Below are 23,752 nucleotides of genomic sequence, written 5' to 3'. Positions count from 1 at the left end.
GAGGGAAAAAATCCAAATTTAAGATACTGTTACATCTTGTAGTCTGAATAAAACATATTTATGCATATTTCATTCTTCTGAAACATGGGTGAAATTCTTCTTTAGAATTTCTCTTTCAGACGCGGGAAGGGTAAATGAAGCTGTTACTTTCCCCTTTCCTAGACAGCAGATCTGCTGCTTCAACAGATGGCAGATGTGAGCCCCAGTTCTTCATTTTTTCTTTTTATTAAACCCCATACAAGTTTATTCTAAATTCTCTATAAGCCTTCATCTTTACATATTATTTAAATTTTAAATTTCTAAAATGTTTATTTCCTGATTCTTTCGTGTTGTACAATTTTTTGATAATAGCTTTATAGGGATTCAACTCACCCATCTGAAGTGTTCGGTGTTTCTTAGTGTAATCACAAAATTGTACAATGACCTCTATAAGCAATTTTGACCTTACATTTATTTATTTGCTTGCTTACTTATTTCAGAAAGAGAGAAAGAGTCCTAAACAGAAGAAAAGTTGCTGCCTTGATGATTCACTCCTTAAAAGTTCTCAATAACCATGCCTGGGCCAGGCCAAAGCCGGGAGCCAAGAATTCACACCAAGTCTCTCTCATGTGTTACCTGCCAGAGTGTGCATTAATTAGAAAACTGGAATCTGCAACAGAGTCAGAGCTGGAGCTCAAGCACTCCAAGTGAGATGCAAACGTGCCAAGCAGCATCTTCGCCACAGACCTGACCCTAATTATGACTTTTATGTAGGTTCGTTATCTCTATATGAGAATAGAAACACCACACTATGATTTACTTAACTTTCAAAGTATTCTACTCGTTGCAGAAGATTGTTTTTTAATTGTTTGAGGAATACTCAATATTTGGGAGCTAAGCTTATATACATGCTTGCTGATTACCTGTAATGATTATGAAAAGCAACATTTTTTTGCTTGCACATCAATATTTTTTGTGAAATAAAATCGATTCAGGAAACTTTAGTTATGTTAAAAACCTTTAGACAAATAGAAGAGGTTAGGAAAACAAGTGTTGCTAAGGGCAGTTATCTCTATATAAACCTGCTGAACAAGAAAGCCCATCCTGTGGCTTGCCTGGGTAGTCTCTTCAGGTCAACGAGGCATTGATCTCGTGGCTTGTAAATTTCTGAACTTCCAAAAATCTAGAGTCCCAAACAAAAATGAGCTGACACTTGAAAGAATAAAAACTGTGACTATACAATTGCCTATGTAAGGGATACTGCAAGCACACATTTATGATTATGGTTAAGAACATTTTCAGGGAAGTTGCAGTTGTCTCATTCACATTTGGGATATTCAAATTTCCCTTCGTGACAGACGGCCCGAAAGGCTGGTGTGTGTTGTGCTGCTTTGCGTGAGTCTTTACACATGAATTCCACAATGTCACCTGTTTTTGCATAAAGTTTTCTGCTGTCTCTCCACTTCAACTGAATGTTATTTTTTTTCATATTTTCTTCTGATATTATACATGCATCTGAAAGAAAAGAGTAGTGAAATAAAATAAATAAATACCTCCCACTTATAGAGTAATGAAATTGCATTTAAGGATATTTAGGAATGATTGGTATAATGAAAGAATATTGACAACCAATGTGTTCAGAGTTACACCAAGTCCTGTTCTCAGCTTGATGCATGTGTTGTCTGCAAGCATTCTGCATTGCTTTTGCAGGCTACACAGGAAGTGTGGGAGGCTCTGAGAGGTTTCGTCCAGCTCACAGGGACACAGACAGAGCTTGGAGCCCAAGGACAGAGCCCCGCAGTGTGACAACAGAGCCTGGGCTCTTACTGTTGGACATTACTCGCCTAAAAACCACACAGAAGATAGTGATACAAACATCCTCAAGGTCTATGTTGTTCAATCTGTGATCCTAACCCTGGATTTTTCTTGACTCTATTAATATCAGAATATGCATGGTCTCAACACCGCATATCTTCTAATATCTTCCTCAACATTATAGTCAGATCATTTTTTCCTGCCCATGAAATGCATAGTACAGGGAAAGGCTGGGAAAGACTTATACTGAAGATGACACATCCAGAAGCTGCATCCCTCTGGACATTTCACAAACACGTTCTTGAAGACAACTGTGATCATTGACATTGAAACTCCAACCAACTCTAGGCTTGCTTACCTGAATCTCCCTTTTTATGTTGCAATTCATCCACAGATCTTAACTATTGGGAACTTTGAATTTTGTACTAAACAATGTAGTCTTCCATCAGTGATTCCCTCATTCTTTTTTTTTTAACTAAGCATTAAGCATTCTCATCATGAATTCATATATATATTTTTTTAAAGATTTATTTTTTACAGAGTCAGATATTCAGAGAGAGGAAAGACAGAGAGGAAGATCTTCCATCCGATGATTCACTCCCCAAGTGAGCGCAATGCCTGGTGCTGCACCGATCCAAAGCCAGGAGCCTGGAACTTCCTCCAGGTCTCCCATGTGGGTGCAGGGTCCCAAAACCTTGGGCCATCCTCGACTGCTTTCCCAGGCCACAAGCAGGGAGCTGGATGGGAAGTGGAGCTGCCGGGATTAGAACCAGAGCCCATATGGGATCCCAGGGCACGTTCAAGGCGAGGACTTAGTCCTTCCCTCATTCTTTATTACACTAACATTTGTTTAAGAACTTTGAGATGGAGATGCATTCTACTTGTAACACATTCGCCATGTTCTTTTCTACCATAATCTCTGAAAACAGGAATTATTCAGATGATGCTTTTGGATCTGGATTGATCCATACCCAGAGATCCTAAGATATGTTGGGAAGCACAAAGGACTTCAAAAAGTTTATACAAAACAGAATTAAATTATTTTTCAGTGCCATATTTTTTTAAAACACATGTGTAAAGAGTCTTCAAAAGTTCACAAAAAGCTCATGTTAAAGACAAATTACATGTAAATTTCATTTTTATGGTACCAAAATCAACTTGTCTTTAATTCCATTTTTACTTTTAAGGCACTCATTTTCTGCATAATTCGTGACAAACTGTCAAGGTGGAATGACTTTCTCTCTAACCTTAGTCATGAGAGGTCCATGGCACAGGACTTAGGTCCATGGGATTCTGTCTGAGTACTAGCACAATCAAACGTGGAATTTGAATGAAATACTCAGACTTTCTGTGGCTCTGTTAGTTCATCTGTGAATGCCCACCAAGTCTGTTAAGAAATTCCGTTGTAATTAAAAAAAAATCCCAACATTGCTAAATACAGATTTTCAAACATTTTTCTTGTTTAATAACATTTGTCAGCAAAAGATTTCACTGGAATGGAATTTTACTGAAGATATCATCCTATGGAATTAGTTCATGGAAATTCTACCACAGATACTCTATCTTAGACTACAGAAGAATATTAAGCACTCACCCAGGCATTTTGGTGGTTCTGACCACTGTCCATTTCTGCATGTTACATATCCGGGGCCTTTGAGTTCATAAAAGGCTTGGCAACTATACCCCACTCTTGACCCTGGTGGATATTTTAATAGTGGGAATGAAGTGATATCGCCATTGTCAATAGGTGGAGGGGGCCCACAACTTTGTGTAGAGTCTGGAAAAGAATATTTATTTGTTGAGGAAAAAGTCAACACATCAGGCACCATATAACTTATCTTCAGTATTTTATATGGTACCTGAGAACACAAATAGATTCATCTTTTAACTAGTCCAACACTTTGCTCTGTGAATTATCCCCATTTTTGATAGTATCAATTTTCATCTCTATGTGGAATCACTCACCAACCTGAAAACATGACTAACCAGTCAAAACTCAGAAAGGTAAAAATTCTCCCTAGCCACACTGACTTTCCAGCCACTGCTCACTTCTCTATTCCCTTTAGAGTGAACATACTTACTTTCTCTTTCCCTGATCTACAATTCTCCACTCTTCTTTTTAGAAATATAGTAGACTTTACATATTTCATATACACAGTTTTAAACCCAAAATACCTCCCAACTTCCTTGGCTCCCTCCCTTCTTCCTTCATTTTTATTTTTTCTTTTAATTTTTATAATGATGCGCTTTCAATTTAATTTAAAGTTACTGTCTTACTCTCCAACTACACAAACAATTGTGCAAATAAAAAACCCCTGCTCTGAGATAATAACCCTGAATATAAATGTTTAAACTCTCCATCCAAAGATGCACAGAGTAATTGCTTGGATCAAAACATGGCTCATCTAATGGCTACTTACAAAAAACATTTCTCAGCAATAAACACACACACAACAAAGAAACCTTCACACAGAATGTAAAAGAAATGAACAGGTGTTAACCATTCTAATATCAGGTGAAATGGCCTTTAACAAAAAATATTTTAAAGGAGATGAGGGCTGGCATTAAATAATGATTAAGGGATTAATTAAAAAGAAGCCACTATAGCAAATGTATACGCACACAGGACCAGGACACCAAGCCTTTTAAAGCAATTGTTAAGGAGCCTAAAGGAAAATATAGACTCCAACACAATAATGAGGGGGAAATTTCAATGCTCCACTTTCATCAATGGACACATCAACCAGAAAAAAAAAAGGAAAGAGAAAAGAAACTAAACAATAGAACCAAGCTCCTCTATTGACCAAATAGGGCTCATTGACGTCCATAGAATGTCTTGTTCCAAAGCTGCAGAAGAGAGATTCTCTTCTTCAGTACAGGGAATTTTCTCTAGGATAGACAATACGTTATGCCATAAACCTGTCTCAATTTAAAAAAATTTTAAAAACCCTCAAATAACATGATGTGCTGTTTCTGGCCACAATAGAATGAAGCTAGAAATCAACAACTTGAGAAATTCTGCAAAATAAGCACAGTTTCATGGAACGTGACCAAAAAGCTCCTGAATGAACAGAGAATGATCATAGGGGAAAAAAATCAAAAGGGAAATAAAAATCCCTAGAAATCAATGAAAATGACAATGCAGCACATTAAATCACATACAGCAAAAGCAATGTTAAGAGGAAAGTTTATAGTAATTGGTGCCTACATCCAGAAGCTGGTAAGGTATTAAATAAATAATCTAACTGCACATCTCAAGGACTCAGAAAGAAAGAACGAAATAAACTTCAGTGAGTGGTAGGAAAGAAATAAAAAAAAACCTGAAGAAATACACAACATTAAAATAAAAAATAATACAAAAGATCAGTGAAATGAAAAGCTGGCTTTTTGAAAAATGAAGTAAAATTGAAAAAACATTGACTCTACTAATAAAAAAAATGGGGGGGGCAGGAAGAAGATACAAATCAGTGAAATCAGGTGAAAAATGAGGTGTTACACAGATACCCCAGCATTTAAAAGAATCATGAAAATTACTACAAGTTTTATGCCACTACTCTGGAAATGTATAACAAATGAGTAGATCGCTGGACACAACAACTTATCGATACTGATGCACAAAGACATGGAAAATCTAAACAGAACAAAAACCAAGATGGACATTAAGAATATCACAGGACCACAAAAGCCCAGGATCAGAAAGCTCTACCAAACCTTTAAAGAATAACTAGTCCACATTGTTTCTTAACCCACTTAATTATGCATTAACGGTCTTAAGAAATAACCCTGGGGAAGTCACCAGTGACTTCCAGGTAGTTGAATCCAAAGTTCAATATCAGATGTCTTGCCCATTTCTAAGCAATGTTTCATGTGTCTGACAACTTGTTGAATGATATTTTGAGATATATCCTGTTGAAGCAATACCTTGGAGATTCCAGGAGCCTTCAATTTTCCTCTCAAAATTCTATCTGACTCCCCTTCATCACCCAGCTCTCTAAAAACGAAGATCTCCAATGCTGAGTTCCTTTGACCTAATCTTTTAAAATGAAATTTAGAGTAAATTACTGACCAATACATTGTGGTAATGATTGCCATTGTCCGTTTTTACACACAAGTTCCTTTACTTCTTGAAGTTGAAAATTCTCTTTACAAAGAATAGCTACTTTTTCTCCATCTTGGTAATTCACTGTGGTTGTCATATTTTGAGCATGAGGTATCTGAGGTGGTGGGGGGCAGAGACGCTTGTTCTTTTCTACAAAGCAAAAATTTTATTTAATTAATGAAGGTTAACAAAAAATGGCTCAACGGCATGATGCTTCAGAATTATGGACTATCCAACAATATCTCTCTTTGTTTCATTTAAAAAAAGCAAAATTTTACAGGTTCTAATTTGGTTTTATTCGTTGTTTCTGTTGCTGCTCTTGTATATCTTACGAATTAACCAATTTATTTCTTCCGTCTAGTTGGTATGAGTCAAAATGGTAGTGCACATGTGAGCCAAACAAGTTAGAACTCAGATTTTAAAATGACAGCAGCAGAAAAGACAACAGCACCAACCAAGCTTTTCCTCAGTGACTTCAACCTAGCACTCAATAAAGGATTCAATGACTGCCGTTTTCTTCCGAACTTAAGAACTGTGGACTATGGACATAGAATGCCTCTCTTGGTTGAGGGATTAGCTTATTTTTGATCGCTTGGATGTTTTTGGAAATATTTTCATTGATTCTTAAATGAGATGGTATTGTCATATAAACCACATTCCAGCACTGATTAAATAAGGTCAAGGGAAGTATCTTGTGTGAAAGGAAAATATCAAGAAACCGTGCTTTTTCAGCAATCCAAACAGCTCCTGCTATTTCCCCTCTTCTTCTGTCTTCATTTATTCTAAAAATAATGCTTGAGTTATTTCCCCCACATTTCTGTTTTTATCTGTCTTAAATGTTTACTTAAGCCCGTTGATAGTTCTTGATTAGAGTCGACCTAATTAGACAGGTCAACTTAGAAATATATATATATAAATATTATATATAATATATATAATATATATTTTTATATATTATAATATATATAAAGTGAAAACGGCATTGAATAAAATACAATATTTTACTTACAACTGATCTATCCCATTAAAGTAAAATATTGTATTTCATTCAATGCTGTTTTCACTTTTACTGTTTCTCATTTCTTCTCATATCTGGATTTTACTTCCTATCTTTTTAGGATGTTTGAACATTTCAACTTATTTTCCTGCCAAAAATAAATTTGAAGCTCTGAACTTTGATTAGGTCACAAATTACAGATTTTACTTGTATAGTTCTTAATATTTCAAGCATTTTGAAACTAAAGTGAATTATTCTGCTATCCAAAACGAAGCTTATGAAGTAGATAATTTTATGAGTACTTTTACACGTTATGTCATTATGATTTTAAAAAGTGATCTGTAGGATTTCAGCATTTAAAAATTATAAGGTTTATTTTGTGCAACTGCTAAGAAAAATTTATCTCTCATTTTTCATTTACTTGTTTATTTGAAAGGTGGGGCAGCACATAAACACACAGAGAATTTTGGGTAAGAGAGGTATATTCCATCTGCTCATTTCCTCTCCAGATGCCCATATTGGCTGGCTCTGGACCAAGATGAAGCCAGGAGCCTGAACTTGAACAAAGTCTCTCATGTAGGTGGCATAAAGTTAAAACCTTATCACTTGCTGTCTCCCCAGGCTTGCATTAGTAAGTATCAGGAGTGGGAGACAGGACTGAACCCAAGCAGTTTGATATGGAATACAGACTTGGCAAATGATATCTTAACCACTAAGCCAAATACACATTCCAAGCCAGATATTTTAAAGATTGGTATTTGTTTAGAAACAGTGCTGGGACCAGGTTTTATTTTTTTCAAAAGAAAAAATTTTTAAACTGCCCTGATAAATTACGTAATTTTAAAATACAGTATTTTCAGTTGAAGGCACAATGGGATCAGCAAAAGTTTCTGTAAATCTTACCTGTGCAACTTGGCTTGGGATTCCAGTTCCCATTTACACAGACGGTTCGCATGTAGCTGTGTGATCCAGTGCATCTATAACTTATTGTGGTATTATGATTATATTCACTCATATGTGGTCTGAAGAATATTCCTGAACCAAGGCTTGATCGTGAACACTTCTTGAGTCGATCAGTGGCTATAAAAGGAATATATTTGTAAACAACAAGACTATTTAAAGGAAACTAAGAAATTATGTATAAATATATTGAATATTAGTAGGATAACGAGCCAAATCAAGATGGCAGAGTAGGGTAAGGACACATTTTAACAGACAGAGAAACATTAGCCAGTGTGAAGCAAGGAGGACACACTCCAGGAAATAGGACAGGAAACAGCAACAATAGATGGGTACCTGAAACTGACACAGGAAAGCAGTGGACACAATAGTGCGGTGTTGCAGTGACAGATAACTCAGCAGCATTCAGTGAGCAGTGACTTGAACTGCACCAGCAACAAGGTGGGACAGGGCGTTCACTGGAAGCTCATGAGGTGAACCCAGACAAAGAACTGCCTGTCCTGAGGTCTGTTTGACTTGACCAGGACCAGAGAGAGAGAGCAACAAGTAGCAGATGGGTGCTTTGGGAGCAGGGTGGATTTCACAGCCCAGTCTGCCCTCTAGAGCCGGATTGAGCACCATTTTGTGTAGGGAGGCAAGAGCTAAGGACAGGATTGTGCAGGCACTGAGCTGGGAGTGAACTCATTTCTGTCTCAGTGAACTGCAACAAGGTGGCATGCTAAAGGTTCCACCCAATATAGGTCTGGGTAGCCCTCAGACCTGACAGCCAGCAGATCAAGAGCTCTGGTAGTGGTACATCAGGCACCATTTTGTGCAGTGTGGCAAAAACTTTAGGACTGTAGGGAAATAAGAAGGTACATATACTAATCTAGGAGTGAACTCACTGAGCTCAGGGCATTGCACTGGTCCCACAGGAAAAATAATACTGACTTTGGCATCATATGGGTCAAAATAGGTCCATGTGGCCCTCAAACCTAATGCCCAACAGATTGTGACAAGATCAACACCACCAACAATTTAGCTATATAGGGCACCTGATGTCTTTTTAATCCTGGGACCTGCTCCAAACAGAAGTGGGAGAAAGGTTGTCCAGACAACCGTGCAGCCTCAGCACGGTATCACAGGAGGTGGAGACTGATGATGCAGGAGCTGGGGCTATGGAGATCATGGTAGAAATCTAACATAAGAATTCAGACCTGGAACTCCCTGGAGGGAGTGGCACAAGTGACTGCAAACAGAGTCATGTACCAACAGCAATAAGTACAATTGAACTGTAGACCTGTGGGTGACATAGCTTAGAAACCTGCCCCCAGGAAAAGGATCTGATAACCAGAAGAACAACAACCAAGAGCAAAAGAAGAGACAGAGGCACAATGAATATTATTGAAAACTCCCCTGCAAAGGACCAAAAAACCTTTGCCAACCTCAGAAAAAACTGAGTAAGACATTGAGAAAATGGGGGATACAGAATTCAAAGCACTTATTTTAAAGCTTCTTACCAACAATGAGAAGCACGTAACAGAAGTTCAAGCAATTTAAGGAATATGTCACACAGGAAATGAATCAAATGAAAGCTGATGTATCAGAAATTAAGTATATAGTGGAGCAAATTAAAAGTACAGTGGAGAGTCCCCAAAATAGAATAAATGAAGCAAAAGAATCTCAGAATTGAAAGATATTTCCTGTCACCAACAGGAAAAAAACAAAAAGCTGGAAGCAGAGCTGAATCAAGCAAAAAAAACAGTATTCAAGAATTGAAAGACTCTATTAAACAGCCAAATGTTGGAGTTATGGGAGTCCCTGAAGGTGAAGAAAGAGAAGCTAGGTTTAAAAATGTATTTAATGAGATAATAAGGGGAAATTTCTCTAATCTAGAGAAAGAGTTGGGAAATAACATCAAGGAGGGGCACAGAACTCCCAACAGGGTTGACCAAAAGTGATCTTTACCATGAGACATGATCATCAAGTTGTCTTCAATGGAACATAAGTTAAAAGGTCCTTAAATATGCACGTGAAAAAAATCAACTGACATATAAAGGAATTAAAATTAAGTTCACAGCTGACCTCTCAAATGAAACCGTGTAGGCCACTAGAGAATGGAGTGACATATTTCAGATTTTAAAAGCAAAAATTGTCCAGGATAATGTACCCAGCATAGCTTTCCTTTGCCTTTGGAAATGAAATAAAATTCTTCCACAGTAAAGTTAAAAGAATATACCTCTTGCAAACCTGCTCTACCAAGGACACTTAAAGATGTTCTCTTGAGAGTAGAGAAATAGCACCCACAAAAACCAAAAAACCAACGGCAAATGCGAAGAACATCCCGGTAAAGTAACAACAAAAGACTAAGTCAATGAACAACCAACCGCTAAGATGATAGGACCAAATTACCACCCATTCATATTAACCCTGCATGTAAATGGCTTAACTCATCAATCAAATGTCATAGATTGGTAGACTGGATTCAAAAAACAAAACCCATCTATTTGTTGCCTACAGGAGACATCTCTCGCCATCTCACCAATAAAGATCAACAGAAATTATATCTCATAGATTTTTTGTTTTGGTTTCAACTCTTCAAAATACTTTGTCACTATATTCTCCAATAACTCATAGATCATGCAGTAGCATCATTTTTTTCAAGAATATTCTTGATTTTATTTTTCATTCCTTCAGAGACACATTAGTCATTCAGTAGCATGTTATTTAACTTCATGGCATTGTTAATTTCTTTTTTTTCTTCCTTCTGTTGATTTTTTTATTGTGGCTTTTCATTTAAGGGGATGTACAGTAACTGTGTAATGCAGGCTATCATATTCAGATGTGAAGATACAATGCAATATTCATCTCTACTTCCAGACCAAAGATGGACTCTCAAAGAAACTGCTAACTATATCTTGATGATAAGATGCTGGACTCCACCATTCTCCATGCCCGCAATAATGGAGCAGTGACTGTTTACGAAGAACTATACTATAGTTATAATATTGGAGAGCTCAGTGGTGTGGGAGGGAAGGAGACTTGGAGAAAAGGTAAGGGAAATCCCAAGGCCTATGGAACTGTATCTTAAAATAATAATTAAAGAAGTAAAGAAAATAAATAAAATATGGTATGCAAAAAAACACCCAAATACCAGGTTTTGATGCTTTAGGTAACATGACAAAGAGCTATTCTTAATCTTATTGCATGAAACAGATTGTTGTTGAGAAGAATTTAACAAGAAATCTAAACAATGAAAATATACTGTATCCAGTCTTTGAGTGACAGAAAATTGTATCATAATGCTTTGGGAGAAAGAAGTGCAAGATGGATTCCTCCACTCCAGGGGAATTTTGGCTCAGCGAGATTTCTGGAGATTTTCAAACTGTACGCAATTGTTATTGTTTCCTCTAAGTCATATAAAAAAAAACTTCAAGAATTTATATAAAAAAGGAGGTCATTCAAGAATCAGCCTGTGGGAGTGATAATATTAGTAAAAGATATAAATCTAGACATACTTTTATGCGGACATTCAGAGCTTAGCAGAAACCCTGAAGTCAGAGTACATTTAAGGGAGAGAGCATCAACCATGTCAGATCCAGTATAGCTGTTTCCATTGGTCCTTGTTTGCACAGTTTTCATTGTTACATTTATTTTTTCCAATGAATGCTGGCTGTGCATCCTTTCTCCTGGCATGTTGGAGGATGAGGTAATGCAACATGGGTTGTGCTTCGCTGCTTCTGTGTGCTTTCTGCAGTAATTGTAACTTCGAACTTGGTTTGTATGGTGCTCATGCACAAAAAGTAGTGATCATTGAACTAGCCTAATATACCACTGCCTATAATAGAGCTGGTCTCTTGGTAGTAAAGACCTCACATTAGGCCATCACAGATGAGCAGCTACCAGGTGTCTGGCAGGCCTACAGGATTCAACTACTGCCATCTCTCTCCAGAAGTGAATAGGCCCGTTGAAACCTCGGGCTAGGTCATGGGGCAAGAGGCTGGCTCTGGATTCTGCTTTTAGATTCTGGAAGGAGAGCAGCAGCAGAGTCTCCTTATCTTTGCAGCTGAAAATGAGAGGTGTCAATACACTGGGTTTGTGAGACAAAGGAAAAGAGAAGCCAACATCTGAGGATGTCATGAAAAATACACCATAGCTGGAAGCCTTAGTATTACTGGAATGCAAAGTAACAGCGCAGCACACAGGCTGACGGACAAACGGAAGAAAATTCCAAGCCAGATTTCCCCTGCGTCTGCGGGGAGAACACAGAAAAGCCAGCGAAAACATCCTGCGTTGTAATTAGGGAACTGTGAGGACAAGATTTGCAGGAGTGGTACCTAGTTCCTTGGTCTCGGCCCCTCTTTTTCACTTTGCAGAAGGCTATGAGTTCAGACTACATGATTACTGTTTGGATTGTGTTTTCTAGGTTAATCTCTGGCATAAACGAGATTAAAACTGTAATTGTTGAAGCATAATATCCAAATTCAATACTAGAGCTAATACAAGAATTCAACAAGGTTAGTGATAACAAAATCAATACACACAATTAAATTATATCTTTTATATACAAAGTATAACAATTCAAACATATGAATTAATGAAGGGTCCCAAGCCAAAAAAAAAAAAATCAGTAAGAACTTTATAAGGAATAAAAACAATTCATAAAATCATACGGAAAAGTTCAATATAGGACCTGAGTGAATGAAATAATATTGGCATTCCTGAGGGTAAGAGTTAAAACTGGTAACATTTTCTTGATAAGATTATAACTCTAACTAGTTACTAATTTTGTACAAGCCTAACCAGAAATATAAACAATCAAATGGAAAGTTAGAATGCGTTCTCACCAACACACTCTGGAAGTTCTGTCCACATTCCGCTTAGGCAGGAGATGCTGTGGTTTCCAATCATTGTATGCGTGCTTTTGCAGCTCAGCTCCACTGTAGCGCCATGTGGATAGGGAGGGGCAGAGGGCTGGGCATAACCATGCTCTAGTTTCGGTAAAGAGCTACATGTTTGCACTGGGCCTAGGCAAATGTCAAAGTTATATTTATCCTTAAAACATTCAAAACCCATTTATGCATGTATTTATGTATCAACGTAAAATAAAACAAAATGTCTGTTTATGCATTAGTGTCTATTTACCTACACAAGTGGGCAAAGTAGTCCATTCTCCATCCATACATTGTATTTTGCTAGGCCCTTTCACTGTAAAATGAGAATTGCATTCATATTGCACCACTTCCCCATGTCCATATTCTTCTTTCCTTGAGTCCTTCACTTTCCCATTGGGGAGTTGGGGAGGTGGACCACATGGTTGTACTTGCTCTGTAATAAAGAAACTATTAATAATGCCTAATTGACCTTTTAATCATATATCCAGAAAAAAGTGGAGTCACTAATTGAGTTGACTGAGTTTAATTTCTGTCATTTTCATTTTGTAGATCTGCTTTTCAGTGTTGATAATATATTGACTATTCATTTTTTCAAATATCGATTTTTGTTCTGAATGTTTTTGAACAAATTGAAGAACATGTAATAACCTCTAATTTACTGGACATCCATTTATCAAAATAGTACACTTTGTCCTATTTGCTCTATTTATTTTTTTGTAAAATAATGTAAAATAACTGACAGAGATTTTATTTCTGAATCCTTTAGAAGCTGATCTAGCAAATAAGGACATTATCCTTACATATACAAAATATGTAACATTATGTCTTGCCAAATTAAGAATAACTTCTTAGTGTAATCTTACTATATTCTTTCTATATTCAAATATCTCATTGTCCTGTCCCCCATATTTTTATTTTATTTATTACAATCAGGATTTTAATTTGTGTTACTTGAGATTTTAAAGTAGGAGAATGGTCTTGCTATAATAGAAAAGTAAGTATCTCTCAAATATGCGATATTATTATATGTAAAAAGTATAGTAATCGTTTTTATTAATTAACATGCACAAACACCTAAATTAATTGTATCAGATATCTTTGATAATGTCACCTAAACTCAGCAGCAAAGCATTATTTCCTTTTATTGAATAATTCTTCCCATCACATTGCATTTGATGATCTGCTTATTAATTTCTTAATTTCATAAAATATAAGGACATCTATAACATTTTAATTTTTAATGAACTAGAGACAACAACAAAGCCTTCTCAACTTCAATGACATATTTCTTATTTTATTTCATTTTATTTTGAGAGACCGTGAGACAGAAAGAGAAGAATGAAAACAGTGCTCCCACCCAACAATTTATTCCTTGAATATTGGCAACCATTGTGAATGGGCTCTGCTGAACCAGGAGATGGGAACCCCATCTGGGTCCTCCATGTGTGGCACCCAAATAAATAAGTCAGCACCTGCTACATTAGCAGGAAGAGGAACTGGAGCTTAAACCAGGGTGTACTGATGTGGGGCGTGGCTTTTTAAGGATTGAATCAAATAGCCAACTCATCAGCTACTATATTTCAAGCTATAAAATCGCATGAGATATTTCCAAACACAGAGCCAGAATACTTGATTACCAGACTTAAATGATTAGCCAACTCAATTACTATAGACCAACATCCCCCCTCCTTCTCAAATACCATCTTTGTTATTTTTTTCTACTTTGTTAGATTCTAGATGCAACGATAGCTTTAATAAAGTAGGAAGATGATAACATAAAAATGAATTCTTGCTTCTAAAAGAAATATTGACCTTTGCATGTTGGAAAATCAGGTGACCACCCAAATTGGTAGCACTGGACTGAATCTGGTCCAACTCTTGCAAATTTTTGTCTGCAGGAAAATTTCAACACATCTCCAACTTTGTATTTTTCTTGTTTTGGACGGGCATCTAAATATGCTTCTAAAAATGGAAGAGGACATTCTATTTCTAAAAACAAAATTAAAAACATTAACATATGTATGAAATTTTATTGCAAAAAGTTAACATATACTAGACTAAAAGATGTAAATAAATGTATATTCAGAGAAGTATAAAACATATCCTTATCTTCAAATATATATAAGTTAATTTTTATACCCAACAAATATATACAAAACCTTCTAGGCAAGTTAAGAAATTGAGAAACAAGGTAGAATCTTATATGGTAATTTCTTCAGGATTACACCAAACAGTCCTGAGAAGTTACTTAAGGACAATATTTAATTTATTTAGGCAGCATGTTTTAATTTTGCATAATGAGAAGTATAATTACTAATAAAATAGAATATAAAGAATTTTCACATTCAGTGTCTCAGAAAGTCATACTGTCATGTAGCACAAATGTTAAGTGCAATATATTTTTACACTTTTCATTAAAATTATAATCATGTTCAAAAAGCAGACTATTTGTAACACCCAAAAAGATATACCCAACAAATTTTAAGTTGGAGGGAATGTTAATAATGAAAGAATAATACTAACTTAACAATAATACTAATAATAATACTAACTTAACAAATAAGTAGTAGGTTATCAAAGACTTTTAAAACACAATGCTGAATTCTCATTAGCATGTTCACAAAAACTTTTATCTCCTGGTTTAATCATAGATTTGTATGAGAATCTATGTGTGTTTTTCCTATTTAATCATGTTTTATGTTATTTGAATTAGCTTATGTTGTGTCAGAAACCAATGCTGATGCCTCATTCTTGAGTCTCAACCTATGAGCCAAAATAAACTATTTCCCGTATCAAGTCACTAGCGACATACAATTCATGAAGACATATTTTTAAAGAAAAATTATATTTGTTGGAATTTATAACAGCATTTGAAAATGAATTCATAAGGACCGAAATGTGTGGTCCCATTTACATCAAAGTATGTTTTGGTATAACTTGAAAGTCCTGTGTGCAAAGTTCAAATCCAAGACATGGACCACAAGTGTTAGGAGCTGATGGATAGAGGAGACTGGAAGAAAGCCAAGGAGTGAAATACGTTTTTGAGGAAGGTATAACCTTCCATGTTTTTGCTAGTGTTCACCCAGTTTTGAAGGAATTGACAGTACAAATTTACTAAACCTTAAGAATTCCTTTCATTTTAGCCACAGATCTGATGGGGGTGGCATATAAACGACCTCGTTTTGAGTAAACAATGTACTTTGCATATACATATGATAATAATAATCATGTCTTCAAGTCACCTAGAGACACCTCAAATTTGAGTATTATTATTATTTTGCAAACAATTTTCTAAAGAATCCAGAAAAAGTACATGAATAAGCACATACTTCTATTTTCTGGATGAAAAAATCCTTACCGTAGCACATGGGCAAATGGGACCAGCCATCCTCGCCACAAACTATGAAGCCTGAAGTGTGCCCATCTCGGCTCTGGTGGCCATCGCTGCACTCATACTCCAGCTGCTCATTGAGCATAAACCGTGTGCTCATATTTCTCACTCTGGCATTCACCAAGACTGGCAAATCACAAGACTCTAAGGCACATTAGAGATCAGGATTTTATCTCACACATCACCTCAAGAACACAACAAGCACAAGATTCTTTAATAGGTTTTGTTAAAATTTTAATAAGTTTAAGTCATTTCATGCTAACAAAAATATATAAAATATCTTTACAGAAAGTTATTGCTAAAAACAATAAAAATGGATATAACTCAGTTTTACAGAAAAGCAGATGTGTACCTGAGATGGCAGAATCAGCACACGCGTGCTTATTTGGGTGAATTTATAAATTCAAATAAATTAAGAAGCAACTACAAAGTATCCTGGATAAGTTTATATTTTGTATATGATTATATCTATCATTTGTAGCATGGTACACACACACAAGTACACTTAATAATTAAGTAAATATCAAATCTATGATGAACTGATTGGTTTGTATATATCCCTTAATAGGAAGGTTTTTCTTTTTAAAGATTTATCTTATTTTTATTGCAAAGTCAGATATACAGAGAAGAGGAGAGACAGAGAGGAAGATGTTTTTATCCAATGATTCACTCCCCAAGTGGCCAAAGCAGCTGGAGCTGAGCCAATATGAGTATAGGAGCCTGGGGCCTCTTCCAGGTGTCTTACGTGGGCTGTCCTTGACTGCTTTCCCAGGCCACAATCAGGGAGCTGGATGGGAAGTAGGGCTGCAGGGAATAGAACCAGCGTCCATATGGAATCCTGGCGCGTGCAAAGCGAGGCCTTTAGCCACTATGCTCCCATGCTGGATCTGATAGGGAGGTTCTTTAGAGGCTATATAATTTTTAACATTTAGTCAGCCAGTCAAGCTCCCTGAGTTCCAACCCGTAGTCCATCAGTACCACTCCATCGGATGAGAGGTTGGTAGCCCGCTATTCATGCAATGACTCTGTACACAGGGAAGGAACCCCGAAGTTAGGACAGTTATAGTCTTCCATCTTGCTGATTTACATATCCTGTGAGTTGTCTGGAGGTGAGACAGGAAGCCCCTGTGGCTGCAAAAGACTCAAGCAATTCTTGCCCGTGCATGTCATCTGGCGTGGAGATTCCCCCAAGGATTGGTGAGTGGCATTGCCTGCATTCACACTTGCTCTACAGCCCCGTCCACTAGGAGTTTCTTGGTCGTCCGCCTTCACAGGCGTGGTCTCTGGAAGACATTGTGCTAGAGGATTTTCCCTCCCTGCAGTTTTTCCAATACCCACCCAAATGAGCATGCGTGTGCCTCTGCCACCTCAGGCACACCTCTGCTTTTCTGTATGAATCCTGAATTCCAGAAATGTGGCAATAAACGGGGAGAAAAAAGCAATAGAAGAAATGGTGCGTTTTCCAGGTCCTCAAATACAATTTAGTGGATTTATTGATAATCGAATTTGTATATGATATAATTGCTAATTAACAAATATCAGAACATTGAAATTGTTATTAGTTACATAAAGACATACAGTAACACAAAGAATGTTTATTCTCTGGTGGTGCATTTTATGATAGATGATTCATAAGTTTATCACAAATGAAGAGTATATTCCTGACTATTGAATTTCACAAACTGGATAGTATGAGGAAATAGTGTATACTTCTTTACTAAGAGCCACTAGAAGACTACAAATGGAAAGGAACGATAATAAGTTGGAGTGGTTTTCTTACTTTCTGTCTGCAACACTGAGAAGAGTTTATGAAATAAGTTTGGTATAAGAATAATTACTTTACCTTATTGATCTATTTTCTTTGAAAATGGACTTTATTTTATGTGATTATTATGTAGGTCTAAAAGATGGGAAAATAAGAGTTGGAGGAATGTTTGATGCTACAATATTTAGAAAAATGCAACATAAAATATAAAATTACTTACTAATACAAGTAGGTTGTATAGACCACCCATCTTGCAAACACGTAACTGTCCCAGATGTCTTTCCATCTGCTGTTGTATATCCTGGCTTACACTTAAACTGTGTTTCTTTATTCAAAGGATAAGTGTATTCAGATTCAGTTAAAAACCCATTGTCAATTGTAATGTCTGATTTTGAACAGTTTTCTGAGGGGAGGCAAAAATAAGAGAAAAATGAATTCATTAAAAATTTTCACCGTAAGTCAATTTATATGACAAAAAATAAGATGGAAAATAGTAGATCTCCTGTATCTTGGAATCATTCTTGCATCCACATTTTAGAATACTGAAGATAAAACCTGGCAAGCGTTTGAACTGATATGTAGTAAGATCTCGAGTTCTCAGGTCGGTGCCTGGCTCCAGCTCCTGACCCAGCTTTCTGTTAATGCTGGAGTGACTCACGTGATTAAGGTCCTGCCACCTGCATGGGCGGACTGGATTCTCATCTTCTAAGCATTGTGAGCATTTAGGGAGTGAGCCGGCAGAGAGGCAGCCACTCTTCCTTTATTTATCTGTATTTGTCTTTCTGCTTTGCAAATAAATACTTGTTCTTGAAAAATTAATAGTTAACACTAAGCTTTTAGGAGAGAATATTCTAAAAAAACTATGCAAAATATAATCAATGTCACATAAAATAAAACAAACAGAACATGAAAATCAAGGGTGAAGAATTCTTGCTAACAGAGTTTGGCATAAGCCATTTGACTCAATAATCCATTATTTCCTATGGAAGAATATGGGTAAGGGATTTGAGTAGACTGCATCCCTTTATGCACTTTTCACATTGATTCAGGTATCTTAGGTAACAGAGAACACTCTTAAAATGAGGGTCTCAAAGTAGGTCCTGTGTCAAACCAGAAATGCACTGAATTCACAATTGGACATCCAAACAGGAAGTGTACCAACTAGGAGACAACTGGCTCCAGAGGTTTGGTTATGTAAAGAAACAGTACATCATGATAGAGAAACAAAATCTATATGTGGCTCCTCTAGGGCAGCAGTTTCTATTCAGGTAAATAATCTTTTTTTTTCCATTGTTCAATATAGTAGGAGGAATCTAATAATTAGCAATAGTATTACTTCTGTTGTAATTGTCTGTGGAAGTCTGAAGAATAGCCCCTACAAATATCTATATTTTAATTTCAAGAAACCATGGAAATTATTATGTAAGGTGAAAGAACTTTACAGATAGAATCAAGCTAATTAAACAAAAACTATGGACATTAACTTTGTTGTTTGTGCAAATACAGACATTATAAATTGATCACCAAGAATCTTAATGAACTGGAATGCATAGTAATGGAAATTCTGATAAACCTTGTATGCAATTCCTGGTCATCTTCTGTAAAATAATCACCACCCCCACGAGAACCTGACGGGACAATACTTACTGATGAACCTGCATTCGGGAGCAGCAGACCAGCCTCCTTCTGTGCACACAATGCTATTCCCACCATTTTGAAGTCCATAGCCTCCATCACAGACAATTCGCACGGTGTCACCTTGCAGGTGTATTTTTCCTGAAGACTCAGAATGACCATTTTCCACAAAGGGAAAGAAACACATTCCTGAGGAACAACAAATGATTGAGGACAAGATAAAACTGGGGAAAAAAAAATAAGATAAGGGTGTATTCCTCAATACTTTAGAAAGAATAGGAAGCCTGAAAAATAAAACAAAATATGAAAACAAAACTTCAAAAGAAAGTACATTATGCAATATGAATAAAGCGCCTTCTCACTGGGGCATATGCATTTATTTATTTATTTAATGATACCGTTCTATAGGCTCTGGGATTTTCCCCTCTCCCTCCTCACATCCTCTCCTCTTACTGATTTCCCCTATATTTTTACAATAATTCAGTCATAAGTTTATCTTTCTGCCATTTAAGTGTATCCTAACATTGTAGGTATGAACAATGGCAGAGTCCAGCAAAATTTGACACTTTTTAATATTTAGAGAATATCAAGATAACGTACCAAAGTTGACATAGTTTTCTTTTTCCATTTTATTTTGATAAAAGGCCATTCAAAAAGAAGGGCTATATTTCCTGTCTCCACTGGCTCTTCTGGTCTTTGTCCTGGTGCTAACCAAGACCCCTCCCTCTCTCCTCCAGGCATGACAATGCTGTAATGACCACAACGTGTACTCACGGAGGCACCTTGGTGTTGGCGACCATCCTTTTTCAGTGCATGTTATCTGAGTCCAAAAAGACTTCGAAGGAGACACGAAGCTGTATTCGCAGGAGTAATAGAAAACTTTCCCTATTGGAACTGGCAAAAATGCCTGATACTTCTTTTGATCATAGAGAATGCCATGCTTTATTTCTGGAAAATTGCAAAGTCCCACTGTGAAAAATAAAACACAACTGAGGCATTAAATGCTGGTCAATTAGGAAGTCATTAAAGAGCGTTTTAATAATCTTATTGATGACATTTCTTTCATTTAATTAATAACTTTTGGCATACTAATTAATCAGGAACAAGGAAAGAACTCTATTTCAGATACAAGGCTGTTTGGGGAAGCCATTGCCAGTGCAAATGAATACTACACTCTGGAATCATGTGAAAGACGAACCGTGTTAAAGTGTTAGAGACCTTAGGGAAGGGAATCTCACACGGCAAGTTCAGAGCTGAGTGAGCAGCAGTAGCAGACTTCATTGATCTGTGGACTGTGGGATGGAGCGTGTGCTTGCTTCTCATCTCACTTGTTTGATGTGCGGGTGTCTGCACCAGCCATCTGTCTCCTCATTGTTTTCTTGGCAAAAATACTAAACACATGGTTTCATTTTTTTATTTACTAATATGTTTACTTACACAGATTACAAAGTTAATATAATTCCCATGGGGATGATGTATAATAGGAAGAATCATGAAGAATCACTGCATGCAGTAGAATCATACCCGAACCACTCCGTATTTTCAGGAGACCTTGGGGAAAAGATCCTTCACCTGATCACACTCACCCACCTAACCCTGTCAGATAAGCTTTGCACCCCCACCCCATCACAGCACTTATTTTTCACGTATCGAGACCCACACAGTTCTTGCTAGCCAGAACAATTTTGCTGCCATCATCCAGCAATGTTCGATCCATTGTTCATAACTTGCTCTGTAGCATCCATCAAGCAATTACTGAGAACGTAGGCGCTGAATGTTAATTCCTTTTGCTCAACTGTCTATTGCAAAACCAGAGGACAATTTCCCTTGATTCTAAATTCTAATAGAATCTAGTGAACATATTTCTTATGAGAAGTATACACACGTACACACACATTGGTATTCACATGGACACAAACATCGACACAGGCATGTGTAGAAAGACATCTGTACACACACAGACAGACAGCATTGCGACTCATCTGTAGACTCATGTTTCCCTTTCCTCATGAGAAATTGTAAGAGGCAATGAGGCATGGTTGGGATTTTCATTTTGTTTCCTAGCTTCTAGGCTACCATATAAAGCTTACCATACTAGTATTTCTATACTGAAAGCTTGTAGACTTTTCTGTTTCTACGAAAGTGTTACTATTTAGTGCACTGGGCTGTTTGGATAATAACACAGTACACACCAGCAGGGAATGTGCAATGTGCAACTACCTGTCATTTAATGCTGGGACAATTTTTGAACAATGTTTTGCTGAAGCTTCTCCAGGAGATTGAATTTGAACTTTAATATCTTTTAAGGGTTGTCAAAGTTCTGTTATTTCTTATTAACCTGTCTCTGCTATTTCCATATTTGTAAATTACCTTTTAGTATCTCTCTAAGCAATGTTTAAATGACTTCATAAATGCTAGAAACAAAATACTAAAAGATAAAATAATAAGAATTCCTAGGTTTCAGTGAGAGCTTGTGAAGATATAGCCCTAACTGCAGGCTTGTTGAGAATACTCAAGAGTTTTAACTGGACTAACACATCTTTGGATGGAAACTTTGCCAAAGTTGATAACTGTTCACCAATAAGAACTCATTGTTATTACGTGGCATAGGTATGTTGGATGGAGTAGCACATGCCATGTTGGCAACCTGTGGATGCTGGTTCAAGTTCTAGCTTTTCCTCTACCAATTTACTTTCCTAATAACGCTCTGGGAGAGGCAGTTGAAAATAACACAGGTGTTTGAGCTATGGCTACCCACATGGGAGACCCTGATAAAATTCCTGTCTATTGACTGTAGCCTGTTTCAGCCATCTGGGGAGTGAACCAGTGGATGGAAGATTTCTCTCTGTCTCTCCCTCTCTCTGTGGCTCTGACTTTGAAATAACAACAACAACAAAATCTTTAAAAAACAACTACAAGTGAACATATAATGAGCTTCAGGTTCACATTTTTATTTTCCTGATTATAATTTGGGTATTTTTCTTTAAGGGATATCCACATAAAATTTAAGCCATATAAAAATGGACAATCATCTAAAGAGTAAAAAATAATACAATAAATACTCCTGAAATCAAAGTAAGCATCCTGATTGAAAATCCTTTTGCACACATAATTTAATTTTGTGCCCTATATCTTGGTAGGAGTTTTGTCTGTAATTCCTTCAGTGTGATGGCTTCCTTTTCAGCATGGAATATGTTACAGCAGCTTTTCAAATTGTGAGTAAAGTTTGTTAAAGAAGTAATAAAAGCTTTCTTTCATTTTCACCATTTCTTGAAGAGCTCAAAAAATGAAAACCAAAAAAAAAAAAAAGAAAAGAAAAAGAAAAGGGCAGTGCACTGATGACTGATTTGCAAAAATTATGTTTTTTTAAAGATTAATTATTAATTATTTTTTTAAAGATTTGTTTTATTTTTATTGGAAAGGCATATATACAGATTAATTTATTTTTGTTGGACTTGCAGAAAGAAGGAGAGAAAGATCTGCATCTGCTGGGCAGCAACAACTTAGCTAAGTTGATCCAAAGCCATTACCAGAAGCTTCTTATGGGTCTGACATGTAGGCCTAGGGTCTCAGAGTTTTGAGTCATTCTCTATTACTTTCCCAGGCCACAAGCAGGAAGCTGGATGGGAAGTGGAGCACTATGACACAAATGGGCACCCATATGTGATTCTGGTGCTTGAAGGGGGAACATTAGCCAGTTGAGCAATTGTGTGGGGCCCAGCACTTATTATTAAAAAGGCACTTCTTTTTCTTAAATGACACTTAAATTTAAATGGCACATCTCTCATTAAAATCTCAGATTTACAAGGCTTTCAAAATAAAATCTTGCAAACATTTTGTATGTCTAGATATTTGGGATATTCAGAGACATTCCAGGGGTACTCAGAATTATACTCCTGCTTTGTCTTATTACTTTCACTTTCATTATATGTAGATTTTCATATTTGAATTCCTCTCCAAATCCTGTTTTGGGTAGCTTTTTATAGTTTTTCATTTTGCTTTCTTTTCCCATACATGTACATTGGAAACATTTTCCTACAATATAGTTGTGTTATTATCCAATAGTCAAAACATTCTTGGCTATCCATATTCATGCACACAAGCCAACATACACAAAAGCACTCATGTCAAATATATTTGAAAAAGAACCTGAGAAGTCAGAGTTGCTTTTCAACTTACCTTGTCCAACGACAGCAGGAACACCTAGGAGGAGTATGACATTGGCTAAGACAAACAT

At 36.5% G+C, this 23,752-nt stretch overlaps 1 protein-coding gene across 2 annotated transcripts; it reads right to left on the bottom strand.

The window, feature by feature from the left end:
- Positions 1-1,199: 1,199 nt before the first annotated feature.
- On the bottom strand, positions 1,200-23,752 carry CFHR5 (complement factor H related 5). 2 transcript variants are annotated; one of them, XM_040985402.1, is made up of 10 exons: positions 23,695-23,752; positions 20,290-20,484; positions 19,528-19,704; positions 14,537-14,713; positions 12,975-13,157; positions 12,677-12,856; positions 7,794-7,970; positions 5,861-6,043; positions 3,389-3,571; positions 1,200-1,494 (listed from the first exon to the last, which is right to left on the bottom strand). In XM_040985402.1, exons 1-10 carry the CDS (start codon positions 23,750-23,752, stop codon positions 1,298-1,300), a joined length of 1,710 nt encoding a protein of 569 aa, XP_040841336.1. In that variant the 3' UTR covers positions 1,200-1,297. The 2 variants fall into 2 exon arrangements, with proteins under 2 accessions (XP_040841336.1, XP_040841337.1); XM_040985403.1 differs by lacking the exons at positions 5,861-6,043; positions 7,794-7,970; positions 12,677-12,856; positions 12,975-13,157; positions 14,537-14,713.

This window comes from Ochotona curzoniae, unplaced genomic scaffold (genome assembly GCF_017591425.1).
Source record: "Ochotona curzoniae isolate NIBS_2020 unplaced genomic scaffold, NIBS_Ocur_1.0 contig_430, whole genome shotgun sequence".
NCBI classification, from domain to species: Eukaryota; Metazoa; Chordata; class Mammalia; order Lagomorpha; family Ochotonidae; genus Ochotona; species Ochotona curzoniae.
The sequence above is the reverse complement of the archived record's forward strand: the minus strand, read 5'-3'. Positions and strand labels throughout refer to the sequence as shown.

Coding starts and splice junctions, on each gene's coding strand:
- CFHR5 (XM_040985402.1), bottom strand. CDS start 23,752: ATGTTTGTCTTAGCCAATGTCATACTCCTCCTAGGTGTTCCTGCTGTC. Junction 20,485..23,694: donor TCCTGCTGTCGTTGGACAAG/GTAAGTTGAAAA, acceptor TATTTTTCACAG/TGGGACTTTGCAATTTTCCA. Junction 3,572..5,860: donor ATCATTACCACAATGTATTG/GTCAGTAATTTA, acceptor ATTCTTTTCCAG/ACTCTACACAAAGTTGTGGG.